The 13,918-nt window shown below is 42.7% G+C and overlaps 1 protein-coding gene, 1 long non-coding RNA gene and 5 other non-coding genes across 7 annotated transcripts in view; 2 read left to right on the top strand and 5 right to left on the bottom strand.

Moving 5' to 3' along the window:
• Positions 1-13,918, bottom strand: part of LOC131197905 (uncharacterized) — a 32,196-nt gene that overhangs the window by 2,109 nt on the left and 16,169 nt on the right. Inside the window, exon 3 of the mRNA XM_058182407.1 lies at positions 11,805-12,067. Coding sequence (XP_058038390.1) covers positions 11,805-12,067 — 263 coding nt within the window. The remainder of the gene's footprint in view (positions 1-11,804; positions 12,068-13,918) is intronic.
• On the bottom strand, positions 690-7,636 carry LOC131197252 (uncharacterized). The gene is made up of 3 exons (XR_009154917.1): positions 7,517-7,636; positions 3,518-3,757; positions 690-747 (listed from the first exon to the last, which is right to left on the bottom strand). It is a non-coding gene; the product is annotated as an uncharacterized LOC131197252 (long non-coding RNA).
• Positions 849-930, bottom strand: TRNAS-AGA (transfer RNA serine (anticodon AGA)). The gene has a single exon. It is a non-coding gene; the product is annotated as a tRNA-Ser (tRNA).
• TRNAS-AGA (transfer RNA serine (anticodon AGA)) lies at positions 3,860-3,941 on the bottom strand. The gene has a single exon. It is a non-coding gene; the product is annotated as a tRNA-Ser (tRNA).
• Positions 7,530-7,601, top strand: TRNAQ-CUG (transfer RNA glutamine (anticodon CUG)). Its single transcript has one exon. It is a non-coding gene; the product is annotated as a tRNA-Gln (tRNA).
• Positions 8,718-8,789, bottom strand: TRNAD-GUC (transfer RNA aspartic acid (anticodon GUC)). Its single transcript has one exon. It is a non-coding gene; the product is annotated as a tRNA-Asp (tRNA).
• Positions 11,919-11,990, top strand: TRNAP-CGG (transfer RNA proline (anticodon CGG)). Its single transcript has one exon. It is a non-coding gene; the product is annotated as a tRNA-Pro (tRNA).

Genomic DNA, 13,918 nt, shown 5'->3' with positions numbered 1-13,918 from the left:
ATGCACTTTGCTGGCACGTGTGCCTTCCACGCATGCGCCTGGACTCAAAAACGTGCCTAAATAGGATGGCATATAGCTGGGACGGGCCCACCTGCGATTTCTGCTACCGGTTCGGGCGAACCGGTCTTAACCGGCTGAATTCCACCTCTGGTTTGGTCCTAAATTGATAACGTTGGGCTCTAGAGCACAATAAAGGGGAAGGGTCAAATTAAGAAGCTTGAAGAAAAGGCTGACCCTTAGGTATGCAGATTTTATATACATCCCGAAAGACTGGGCCAATCTATTCATAAACAAAAGCCTTCAGTCAGGCTGGAGTTGATGGGATTAAGAATTTACATTCCCCCACCCAAATCCCAAGGACAGGACAGGACCTTTAGGACATAATAGGATTATCCCACCACCATTGGAATAGTAAAAGACACAAGGCTCACTACATTTGACAACCCCCTGGAGCATCTCAATCACCAAACCCCAGAACCCTATACAAATCCATCTACTCACTCAGCTGTTTTGTCAGACACCCCAAAAACATGCTGCTTCTCACGGAAGTTTCTGAAAAACCAGATGACCAGAGACCCTCCTTCCTTGTAGCCAGCCTCCATTTTATTTCCAGTGTTTGTTTTTTTTTCCTCCCAGCTGCGAACAAGACGGGATTCTCCTTCCAACGCTAGAGCAATATTGAGAAGCCTCCATCTTTGAATAAAAGGTGACTGGTAAATACAGAAGATTGCTGGTAGATGCTGAACTCTGAAATGTAAATATGGAAGCATTTTAAAAAGGTTTGGTACTAAATTGATAAAGTTGGGCTCCTGAGCACCATAAAGGAGGGGAAAAAATATATCTGACTACGTAGTTGGCAGGATTCGAACCTGCGCGGGGAAACCCCAATGGATTTCTAGTCCATCGCCTTAACCACTCGGCCACAACTACAACTGGAATGCCATCTGTTCTGAAGATGAAAGTAAATATTAAAATACTTGTTCTGACTTGCTTTGTTCTCTTTGATTTATCCCTTTGTTCGGTGGATTTCTGCTATTCCTTGAGGTGTATGAGAAAAGAAAGACTGGGCGGGGGGGGATGGATGGACATGATAGCAGTATTCCATTATTTGAGGGGCTGTCACAAAGAGAAGAGGGAGTCAAGCTATTCTCCAGAGCTCCTGAGGGCAGGACAAGAAACAATGGATGGAAACTAATCAAGGAGAGAAGCAACCTGGGATTAAGGAGAAATTTCCTGACAGCGAAGAAAATTAACCACGGGAACGGCTTGCCTTCAGAAATCGTGGGCACTTGAAAGACTATACACTAGAAAAATATATTTTAGAATGGAAAATGTGGATTGATTATATTTAAAATAAGTATCAGATAAAAAAAATATTGAATAGCATATGAGTAAATTTAGGAAATATTTTGTATTAGATATATTTTTGAAGGAGAGGGGAATTGAGAGTGTGACTAAGTGTGGTGTGACTAGAGATTATAATTTAGGAATTATTTTGGATTATGATTATTGGTTTTGATACCCTGCATTTTGTTCTGGGAAGTCGGGATGGGGGTTGGGGGGTAAGGGGGAGGGGAACTGGGGGGGGGGTTTGGTAGAGATGGAGTGATGGTTAATGTACAGGGATTATTGAAGAAATATAATTAATGTAGGATCGGGTCTGCATAGTTACCATTTTAGAACGGTGAGGAGGAGAAAAGAGAGTAGGAGGTAGGAAAGAGGAGAAGAGGAAGGAAGAGGGATAGTAGAGGGAGAAGGAAGGTGTAGGGTGGAGGGAGGAGCGGATGTAGATAAGAGAAGGAGAGGAAGGTTTGGAAAGTAAAAGAAGGTAGAAGAGGGAAGAGTGTTAAAAAGAGGGGTGGTGACTGGGCAAGCCCGACTAATTGTATACAACTGTACATTGGATGAATTATTTGATATGATTGTAAGAATAAAACTTTTTATGAAAAAAAAAAAAAAAAAAAGAAATCGTGGGCACTCCATCACTGGATGCTTTTAAGAAGAGAGACTGGACAGTCACTTATCTAAAGTGGTATAGGTTCTCCTGCTTGAGCAGAGGGCCGGACTAGAAGACCTCCAAGGTCCCTTCCAGCTCTATTCCGATTCTAAACTCTATTCAGAGATAGCTATCTGGGAAGATCGCTGGCCTAATCCTGGGACTAGAAAACTTAGAACTCCGCCAACTTCGACATGACCTGTGTTTAACACACAAAATCATCTATTGCAATATCCTTCCTGTAAAAGACTACTTCAGCTTCAATCGCAATAATACAAGAGCAAACAATAGATTTAAACTTAATGTCAACCGCTTCAAACTTGATTGCAGAAAATATGACTTCTGTAACAGAGCTGTTAACGCTTGGAACTCATTACCTGACTCCATAGTCTCTATTCAAAATCCCAAAATCTTCAACCAAAAACTGTCTACTATTGACCTCACCCCATTCCTAAGAGGACTATAAGGGGCGTGCATAAGAGCACAAAAGTGCCTACCGTTCCTGTCCTATTGTTCCCTTCATTATATCAAATTAACATAGCTGTTGCATACATTTACTTATATATACCGTACATATTTTTCTTTCATGATATGTTGTTTTTATTTATGACGATGTTTGTGTATACTGTTGTGACAAAAATAAATAAATAAATAAATAAATAAATAATTTTTTTTTATTTTTTTTTTATTTTTTTTGTTTACATTTATACCCCGCCCTTCTCCGAAGACTCAGGGCGGCTTACAGTGTATAAATAAATAAATAAATAAATAAATAAATAAACAAACAAACAAACAAACTAATGCCAGGCTAGAACTGACAATAAAATGAGGAATTTGGTTCTGGAGCAATGGACACATTGAAATAGGCTAAGTATTTAGGGGAGGGGAGGGGAGGGGAGGGGAGGGGAGGGGAGGAGAGGAGAGACTTTATTTGGCCATCTAGACACACAAGGAATTTGTCTCCAGTGGAGAAGCTCCCAGTGTGCATCCAAAATGACAGAGTAATAATAATCATAATAATGAACTGAACTGAAGAAGCTTCTTGGATAAGAAGCAAAACATCTTCCTTTTGAAAAAAAGCACCTTTGGGACAATCTGTTGTGATCCGCCAGCAGCCTGTGGAGCTGGCAACAGAGTCGGACAGCGATGAAGCTGAGGAAGAACATGGGACAGTCCTGGAGGCTGGGGAAGGCCCAGATGAGGGCTCTGCGTCAGAAGCAGAGATGGGGCCAGGGCCATCGAGGAGTGAAGTGCGGACTTCGGAGCCTCCAGAGGCTGACAGTAGTGAGGCAGAGGAACAGGAGGAGCCTGTTCCTAGTGCACGCATGAGAAGAGCTGATGGGATTAAGAATTTATATTCCCCGACCCAAATCCTAAAGACAGGACAGGACCTTTAGGACATAATAGGATTATCCCACCACCATTGGAATAGTAAAAGACACAAGGCTCACTACATTTGACAACCCCCTGGAGCATCTCAATCAGCAAACCCCAGAACCCTATACAAATCCATCTACTCACTCAGCTGTTTTGTCAGACACCCCAAAAACATGCTGCCGTCACGGAAGTTTCTGAAAAAACAAATGAACAGAGACTCTCCTTCCTTGTAGCCAGCCTCCATTTTATTTCCATTGTTTATTTTCCTCCCAGCTGCGAACAAGACGGGATTCTCCTTCCAACGCTAGAGCAATATTGAGAAGCCTCCATCTTTGAAAAAAAGGTGGCTGATAAATGCAGAAGATTGCTAGTAGATGCTGAAGTCTGAAATGTAAATATGGAAGCATTTTAAAAAGGTTTGGTCCTAAATTGATAAAGTTGGGCTCCTGAGCACAATAAAGGAGTGGAAAAAAATATATCTGACTACGTAGTTGGCAGGATTCGAACCTGCGCGGGGAAACCCCAATGGATTTCTAGTCCATCGCCTTAACCACTCGGCCACAACTACAACTGGGATGCCATCTGTTCTGAAGATGAAAGTAAATATTAAAATACTTGTTCTGACTTGTTTTGTTCTCTTTAATTTTCCCTTTCCTTCTGTAGATTCATGCTATTCCTTGTACGGGAAACTCTTATTCAGATCTACTTGGCTGGGAAGATCAAGTGCCAGGCTACAACTCATAATAAGATAAGGAATTTTAGGAATTTGATTCCGGAGCAAATGGACAAATTCAAATAAGCTAAGTATTCGATTTACAACAGTTCATTTAGTGGCCGTTCAAAGTTACGACAGCACTACAAAAAACGGTTTGGAAATGTGTGCTCCATGCCCACGTCTTATGTGCATTTGGACCCTCTGTGCATGCACAAAGCCTTCTGCGCATGCGCAGTAGGTCAAAAACAGGTTACTTCCTGATTAAAACCTGGTTAAAACCAGGAAGTAATGATGTCCAGGCGGGTGGGTGGAGCCTCGCGCTGCTGCCGCTACCGGTTCTCTGAACCACACAGCCCCATCTCTACCGATTCTCCCGAACCGGTCTGAACCGATAGTATTTCACCCCTGGGGGAAGCCAGATTAATTTAATAACTGTGTTACTTATCATACTTATTTATGTTGGACAGAATAGAATAGAAATGGAAATAATAGAAGGGAAGGGAAGGGAAGGAAAGGAAAGGGGAGGGGAGGGGAGGGGAGGGGGAGGAGAGGAAAGGAGAGAAAAATAGAATAAAAGGAAAAGAGAAAAAATAGAAGAGAAAATAGAAGAGGAAGAGGAAGAGAAGAGAAGAGAAGAGAATTGAATTCTGAATTTGTGGCACAGAAACTCTCAGTGTAGATACAAACAACAAACTGATAGATCATAGATCATAGCAATCATTAATCTATGATTCATCACTTGTTGTACCCTATGAATCGTAAGGTGCAACAAGCGATAAATCATAGATACCAATTGGAGAAGGTAGTAGGAAAGATGAGAAGAAAAGATGACAAGATGAGAAGGATAATATCTATGCAGACTATTTATGTCAGGTAAATTTCATAGGCCTAAGACAGGGGTCGGCAACCTGTGGCTCGGGAGCCGCATGTGGCTCTTTCGTCCCTCTGCTGCGGCTCCCTATCGGTCAAAATATGCAGTGTTATCTTCATTTTAGATGTCAAAAGTGTTTTGGCCCCATCTCTGCCTCCAATGCAGAGCCCTCATCCGAGCCTTCCCCAGCCTCGAGGACTGGCCCATGTTCTTCCTTAGCCTCATAGCTGTCTGATTCTGTTGCCAGTTCCTCAGGATGCTGGCGGACCACAACAGATTGTCCCTTTCCTCCTTCCTTCCTTCCTTCCTTCCTTCCTTCCTTCCTTCCTTCCTTCCTATCCATCTCTAAACTTCCTTCCTTCCTCCCTTTCCTCCATCTTTCCTTCCTTCCTTCTTCCCTCCCTCCCTCACTCCATCCTTCCTACCTATCCATCCCTAATCTTCCTTCTTTCCTCCCTCCCTTCCTTCCCCCACCTATCTATCTCTAATCCTCCTCCCTCCCTCCCTCCTCCCTCCGTCTCTCCTTCCTTCCTTCCTCTCTCCCTCCCTCCCTTCTTACCTACCTATCAATCTCTAATCCTCCTCCCTCCCTCCCTCCCTTTCCTTCTTCTTTCTTTCTTTCTTTCCTCCCTTCCATCCATCCATCCTTCCTTCCTTCCTTCCTACCTATCCATCTCTAATCTTCCTTCCTTCCTCCCTTTCCTCCATCTTTCCTTCCTTCCTTCTTCCCTCCCTCCTTCCTTCCTACCTATCCCTCCCTAATCTTCCTTCTTTCCTCCCTCCCTTCCTTCCCCCACCTATCTATTTCTAATCCACCTCCCTCCCTCCTCCCTCCGTCCCTTCCTTCCTACCTACCTATCCATCCCTAATCTTCCTTCTTTCCTCCCTCCCTTCCTTCCCCCACCTGTCTATCTCTAATCCTCCTCCCTCCTCCCTCCCTCCTCCCTCTGTCTCTTCCTCCCTCCCTTCCTCTCTCCCTCCCTTCCTATCTACCTATCAATCTCTAATCTTCCTTCCTTCCTTCCTTCCTTCCTTCCTTCCTTCCTTCCTTCCTTCCTTCCTTCCTTCCTTCCTTCCTTCCTTCCTTCCAAATGAGAATGATAGTTATGGGAAGATAAGCAACAAATCCCAAACATCATAGGGCTGTATTATAAACAAAACACATTACAACCATCCATGCATCCTCTTAATTTATCTCACCGTTGTTATACTCAATTGCAATGTTACATCATTCATGATTTTATTCTATAGCTGTACTCTATTTAGGTTCATACACGTAATATATATGCGTAGCCCTCATTCAGCCACCACATTTAGTTGCGGCAACCTGGTCGTTAAATGAAGTGGTTGCTAAGTGAAACCACAACTAAATTTATTGCATGATTTCATCTTTTCTTACTACACAGTCTGCAAAAGCTGTAAATATGGGCATCGGTTGCAAAGTTACTTTTTCATGGCTGTTGTAATTGTGAACGTCTGAATATTGAACGTCACTAAATGAGTCAGTTGTTAAACAAGGAGCATCTGTAAAGCTATTAAGTGTAAACCACAAAGCTAACCAACATAAACTGCTAATTGGGCCAAGAATAGAAAAGAATAGAATTTTTTATTGGCCAAGTGTGATTGGACACACAAGGAATTTGTCTTGGTGCATATGCTCTCGGTATACATAAAAGAAAAGATACCTTCATCAAGGTACAACACTTACAACACTTAATGGTAGTCAAAAGATACAAATTTAACACTTAATGATATAACACTAAATGATAGTCAGAGGCTACAATTAAGCAATCAGGAAGCAATAATATCAATATAAATCGTAAGGGTACAAGCAACAAAGTTACAGTCATAAGTGGAAGGAGATGGGTGATGGGAACGATGAGAAGATTAATAGTAGTGCTGATTGAGTCAATAGTTTGACAGTGTTGAGGGAATTCTTTTTTAGCAGAGTGATGGCATTGGGGAAAAAACTATTTTTGGATCTAGTTGTTCTGGTGTGCAGTGCTCTGTAGCATCGTTTTGAGGGTAGGAGTTGAAACAGTTTATGCCCAGGATGCGAGGGGTCTGTAAATATTTTCACAGCCCTCTTTTTGATTTGTGCAGTATACAGGTCCTCAACGGAAGGCAGGTTGGTAGCAATTGTTTCATTAGTTATTAGTTAACCAATAACGTAAGAATTAGTTTGATTGGAATATCTGTACTTTGTTTTTTGTTAAAAAAATACAGTGTGTCTGCCAATGGCCTTTTCATTTTCAATTTTTTTAAAAAACATGAATGATGCATGGTTTTGATCTTTTTCATCTCTTTCTTAATGGAAACAAATATTTATTTCATGATTTTTCAGATCTGGCTATCCATGATGTTTTTTTAATAAGCAATGGCCAAAGTAGATCCAATCTCTTTTACTTAGAAATAAATTTAAATTTCCTGAAGCTTGCCCCTAAGTGAGAAGGTTAAGATTGCAGCTGCTTACAAGAAAAGATCTGGATATAGGTCAAAAGAATTCACGTGATCACCTTTGAGCATCAATTTATATGAAATATGAGTGAAACAAAACCTGGCTTAGTGGAGGTTCCATGGTGTAATGGTTAGCACTCTGGACTCTGAATCCAGCGATCCGAGTTCAAATCTCGGTGGAACCTAAATTTTTCGCGTTCACACGTGTCCGGGTTTCACAGGCCGTCTCTTCCATCCTTCTGTAGGGAACTCTGGGAAGGAGACACTTCCTCTTTTGACCTCCCTGATGCTCGCTTATTGGTTCCTAACCATTTTTTTAAAAAAATCCCAAGCTTGCAAAAATCCAGAGAAACAAGAAGCAGGTGGGATTCACTACATTGCGCTGCCATCTAGCGGCCGCGTGAGTTTCTGCAGCTCAGAACTGCCCTTATAAGACAAGAATGTTTTAGAGATGATGCCTTTAAAAGATACACGCGTGTCAAAGACCCCCATGTGGGTACTAAAAATGCAACCCCCCCCCATACGGGAATTTGGAGCCGAAATCCAGGACTGCCTGGAAGCAAATAAACTGGAAGAACAATTGCATTGGGTGAAGGGAGAATTCAGACTTGAGACGTCGTTTAAGGAGCTATTGAAACAAATAAAATAGTAAAATAAAATAAAAAGAGGTGTACTGTTCGATCGACTCCTGCACCGATAGTGACTTTAATTAATTAATTATTAAGAAATGTTTAAAGACCCGTAATAAATATTTGCAAGAATAAAAATGAATTAAGAAATGTTTAAATACCCCCTAATAATGTGTCTGAAAATAGAATAGAATAGAATAGAATTTTTTATTGGCCAAGTGTGATTGGACACACAAGGAATTTGTCTTGGTGCATATGCTCTCAGTGTACATAAAAGAAAAGATACGTTCATCAAGGTACAACATTTACAACACAATTGATTTTCATTGAACACATATTCATTGAAAATGAAAGTGTATTAATAAATATTTAAAGATCCCTAATAATATTTGTAAAAATGAAAGTGCATTAAGAAATGTTTTAAGACCCCTAATAATGTGTCTGAAAATGAAAATGTATTAAGAAATGTTTAAAGACCCCTGAGAAATGTTTGTAAAAATAAAAGTGCATCAAGAAATGGTTTAAGAACCCTAATGTTTGTGAAAACGATAGTGTGTTAAGAAATGTTTAAACACCCCTGTTAACGTTTTGCGAAATTGAAACTGCATTAAGAAACGTTTAAAGATCTCAAATAATGTTTTGTTTTTGAAAACCAAAGTAAAATTTTTCACTCTCCCCGTCGGGGAATCGAACCCCGGTCTCCCGCGTGACAGGCGGGGATACTCACCACTATACTAACGAGGAGTAGCTGCTTCTGTGTTTTCTGAATTCATGTCTTATCATATGCAACCTTCTTAGCATCATTTGCAATTTGAAGGATGCTGAATTGAAATTCATTTCTTCCACTTTCCCAGGTCTGTATCCTCGGGCGACTGGCGATTTGTTGGTTTGGCTGCTTTAAGCTCTGAGAAACACCAGCGCAAACCCAGGGTGAGGCAAGGTTAAGGGGCGCACCTTCTGCCTATGCTCAGAGGCACCCTTTCCACGACTTTCCGCGGCAAGCAGGAAAGCCCAAACTGACAAGCTGGCTTGTCCTGGCCGAAGGCAAAATCTTGGAAAGATTACGGGTTTTCAAGAAGCAACAGGACTTTCTGGTTTTTTGTGTGAAGACGTTTCGCTTCTCATCCAAGAAGCTTCTTCAGCTTCTGATTTCAAGGGGCAACTGGACTTTCTAAGGTTTTTTTTGTGTGTGTGTGAAAAATTTTTATTTTTTAGACAAACAGACATAAAAACATCTTTCAATACAAATACAAACAGTGTGTCGGTTGGTTGATTACAAATCTTTTGTGCAATTTCACCAAATTCATATCTTTTAATTTATTAAAATTGTTGTACCTTGATGAAGGTATCTTTTCTTTTATATACACTGAGAGGATATGCACCAAGACAAATTCCTTGTGTGTCCAATCACACTTAGCCAATAAAAAATTCTATCCTATCCTATCCTATCCTATCCTATCCTATCCTATCCTATCCTATCCTATCCTATTATCTAATTTCATATTTTACCAATCTAATATATATCCAATTGTTTGGGTCCACTAATCATTTGTTTAACTATAAGTATTTCTTCCCTCACTTTGTGCAAAATGTTCTAAATTTTAAATTCACTGTATTACATTGTTTATTTCACCATCTTGATTCAAACCAATAATATTACATTATATTTTTGGACTTTCTAGTTTTTTCTTTGAAGGTGTTTCACTTCTCATCCAAGTGAGGTACTAATGCCACTCTATAAAACCTTAGTAAGACCACACCTAGAATATTGCATCCAGTTTTGGTCACCACACCATAAAAAAAAAAAAGTTGAGACTCTAGAACAGGGGTCGGCAACCTTAAACATTCAAAGAGCTGCAAAGGTCCTAACCGGAAGCCCCCCATTCAATTCTGGAGCCGAACAGAAGTCCGATTTCCCCACCATAGAGTTTTCTTCTAGAGCAGCATCCTTTTTCCTCTACCTGCCCTAACCGAAAGCCCTATCAATTGTGAAGCCGACCAGCAACAGGGAGCCACAGCAGAGGGACGAAAGAGCCACATGCGGCTCCAGAGCTGCAGGTTGCTGACCTTTCCTCTAGAAAAAGTGGAGAAGAGAGCAATCAGGATGATGAGGGGACTGATGGCTAAATGGTTGTAGGAACTGGGGATAGCTAGTCTAGTGAAGAGAAGGACCAGGGGAGACATGATAGCAGTGTTCCAATATTTGAGGGGTTGCCACAGAGAGGAAGGGGTCAAGCTATTTTCCAAGGCACCTGAAGGCCAGACGAGGAATAATGGATGGAAACTGAACAAGGAGAGATTCAACCTAGAAATAAGGAGACATTTTCAGACAGTGAGAACAATCCATCCATGGAACAGAAGTTGCCTTCGGAAGTTGTGGGAGCTTCATCACTGGAGGCTTTCAAGAAGAGACTGGACTGCCAACTGTAAGAAATGGTTTAGGGTCTCCTGCTTGGGCGGGGGTGGGTGGGGTGGGGGTTGGACTAGATGACCTACAAGGTCCCTTCCAACTCTATTCATCTGTAATCTGCTCCTTCGGCTTGTGTTTTTTTTCAAGAGGCAACTGGACTTCTTGGTTTTTCTTTGAAGACATTTCGCTTCTCATCCAAGAAACTTCTTCAGCTCTGACCTGGAGAACTGAGAATTTTTATAGATATCATGAGTTTTATGCCCATGAAAATGGCTCGTGGGTGAATAATAATGTAATAATAAGAAAATGCAAGTAGAAAAAATAGGGACCACCTTTGGTGGGAACAGCGTTCCATGTGCCTTTGGCGTTGAGTCATGCCGGCCACATGACCACGGAGACGTCTTGGGACAGCGCTGGCTCTTCAGCTTTGAAATGGAGATAGGCACCGCCCTCTAGAGTCGGGAACGACTAGCACATATGTCTTTACCTTTTTAAAGAATAAGAATAAAAGAAGAAGGAAGAAGGAAGAAGAAAAAAGAAAATAAGAAAAAGAAAAAAGGGGAAAAGAAAATAAAGGAGAAGGAGAAGGAGGAGGAGGAGGGGAGGAGGAGGAGGAGGAGGAGAAGAGGAGGAAAAGGAAGAAGAAGAAGAGGAGAAGGAGGAGGAGGAGAAGAAGAAGAGGAGAAGAAGGAGGAAGGGGAGGAGGAGGAAGAAGAAAAAGAGAAGGAGGAGGAGGAGGAAGAGGAGGAGAAGAAGAAGAGGAGAAAGAGGAAAAGGAGGAAGAGAAGGAGGAGAAGGTGGAGGAGAAGAGGAGGAGGAAGAGGAAAAGGAGGAAGAGAAGGAGGAGAAGGTGGAGGAGAAGAGGAGGAGAAGAAGAGGAGGAGGAGAAGAAGGAGAAGGAGAAGGAGAAGAGGAAGAGGAAAAGGAGGAAGAGAAGGAGGAGAAGGTGGAGGAGAAGAGGAGGAGGAAGAGGAAAAGGAGGAAGAGAAGGAGGAGAAGGTGGAGGAGAAGAGGAGGAGAAGAAGAGGAGGAGGAGAAGAAGGAGAAGGAGAAGGAGAAGGAGAAGAAGAGGAAGAGGAAGAGGAAGAGGAAGAGGAAGAGGAAGAAGAAGAAGAATTCTTTATTGGCCAAGTGTGATTGGAATTTCTCTTCGGTGCATAAACTCCGAATCGACCCTGAATCGAATTTGCAAAGTTTCCTGGCATAATAATTCCGGGCTTGGAAAGCTTTCCAGGGTCTTTTTCAGCAGAGATCAGGAAAAAAGTTGGTCGGTGGGTGGATTCCGTTTTCCTTCCCCCCACCGGCCCTCAAATCCACATTTTGCGCCTGCCTTTCCATTGCAGACCGACCGTGGGAATGAAAGGGCAAAAGAGGCGCTCCCTTAATTTCCGCAGCAGCAGCAGCGGCGACGGTGATGTCATAAGCCCGAGAAGGGGATGACGGGAAGCCACTTTGCAGGACGTGGCTCGTTGGTCTAGGGGTATGATTCTCGCTTCGGGTGCGAGAGGTCCCGGGTTCAAATCCCGGACGAGCCCATTTTCATCTACCAAGCGGTTTTTCTGTTTTCTTTCTTTTCCTCCCTGCAAACCCGCAAACCTTCGGCTAGGTTTTGCTGTTTGCAAACAAAAGAAAGCACAAAGACGCTGGAGGAAGAGGGACACGGAAGTTGGTTTCTAGGAAGGAAGGAAGGAAGGAAGGAAAAAAGAAAGGGAGGGAAGAAGGAAGGAAGGAAAGAAGGGAGAGGGAGGAAGGAAGGAGGAAAGGAAGGAACAAAGACAATGGAGGAAGAGAAACAGAAATTGGAAAGAAGGAAAGGAAGGAGGGCACAAAGACGGAGGAAGAGAAACATGGAAGCTGGTTTCTAGAAAGGAAGGAAAGAAGAAAGGGATGGACGAAGGAAAGGAAGGAAGGAAGGAAGGAGAGTACAAAGATGATGGAGGAAGAGAAACATGGAAGTTGGTTTCTAGGAAGGAAGAAAGGAAAGAAGAAAGGGAGGGAGGAAGGAAGGAAGGAAAGGAAGGAAGGAGGGAAGGAAGGAAGGAACAAAGACGATGGAGGAAGAGAAACATGGAAGTTGGTTTCTAGGAAGGAAGGAAAGAAGAAAGGGATGGACGAAGGAAGGAAGGAGGGCACAAAGATGATGGAGGAAGAGAAACATGGAAGTTGGTTTCTAGGAAGGAAGGAAGGAAAGAAGAAAGGAAGGAGGGAAGGAAGGAAGGAAAGGAAGGAAAGAGGAAGGGACAAAGACAATGAAGGAAGAGATACATGGCTTCTAGAAAGGAAGGAGAGAAAGAAGGAAGGAAGAGGAAGAAAGGAAGGAGAGAAGGAGGGGAGGGGATAAAATCCAAGCACTGGATCTTTAAAGGATTAGATTCACCCATTCATTCTGGAAATTAAGGATGTGACAAGCCCACTGAGAGGTTGAACTCAGGAGGATGATTGGGGCAAAATTATGACTAGAAAAATCGGGACAACCACCAGAGGGCACAAAAGAGGTTTTAAAATAAAGCCATGACCCTTTGCTGCCACCTAGTGGGTACCATGATTTCTGCAGCCCAAATAGGCCACGTGGAATAATTCTCCTCCTTTTCATCATCTCTTTTCTCTTTCATATTTTAGAATTTTTAAATCCTGCCTTTGTTGTTTTTTATAAGTAACTCAAGGCGGCAAAGAATAATTATGTCATTATTCAATGGGATGGGGATCAGGCTACAAACCTGCTGTCCTGAGGATGTTGTGCAATATGATCGATATAATAGTCATTCATGTCTTTTTGTTTTCAGAAATGTATACATGTTGTGGCTCCCGCCCCAGAACCTGGCCCTATGCCCAAAAGTGACTCGGAGCCGGGCCTGCTGCCAGAAAGTGACTTGGACAGTGAGGGGGAAGGGCCGTCAGGACTTACCTCAGAAGCACCGGCCTCCCTGGATCAGCTCCAGGAGCCAGAAGCAGGCCAAGCGAGAGAGATAACGAGGCCTCCTTCTCCTGACTCACCCCCCCCAGGCCACGCCTGCAGACCCAGCTGACAGCAATCAGGCTTGGCTCAATCCCAGGTTTCGTAGGCAGGAGAGAAGAGAACAACAGAAGCAGGGGAGGGGCAGGCCTAGGAAATGCTGAGTCATGAAGCCACACCCCACAGGATATAAAAGGCAGCAAGAGCTGGTGTGTCTCTTTGTATCAGGCAAATCCACGGATTGACTAGAGCTGAATGTTGTGACTCACCAGTGTCTTGGCAGCCAACGAAGGCTCTTGGCATACGCTGATTCTTTTGCTGCCAGAGCTGATAATAGCTCTGATGGCTGATAATAAGCCATCGTTTGCTGCCAGAGCTGATAATAGCTCTGATGGCTGATAATAAGCCATCGTTCTGACAGAGGCGAAGAGGACACAACATAATACTTATGAGCAAATATATGTACTGTATATGCTTGAGATGAAGGCTGCGGTAGCATCTGTGAAATTG

This window comes from Ahaetulla prasina, chromosome 4 (assembly GCF_028640845.1).
Source record: "Ahaetulla prasina isolate Xishuangbanna chromosome 4, ASM2864084v1, whole genome shotgun sequence".
NCBI classification, from domain to species: Eukaryota; Metazoa; Chordata; class Lepidosauria; order Squamata; family Colubridae; genus Ahaetulla; species Ahaetulla prasina.
The sequence above is the reverse complement of the archived record's forward strand: the minus strand, read 5'-3'. Positions and strand labels throughout refer to the sequence as shown.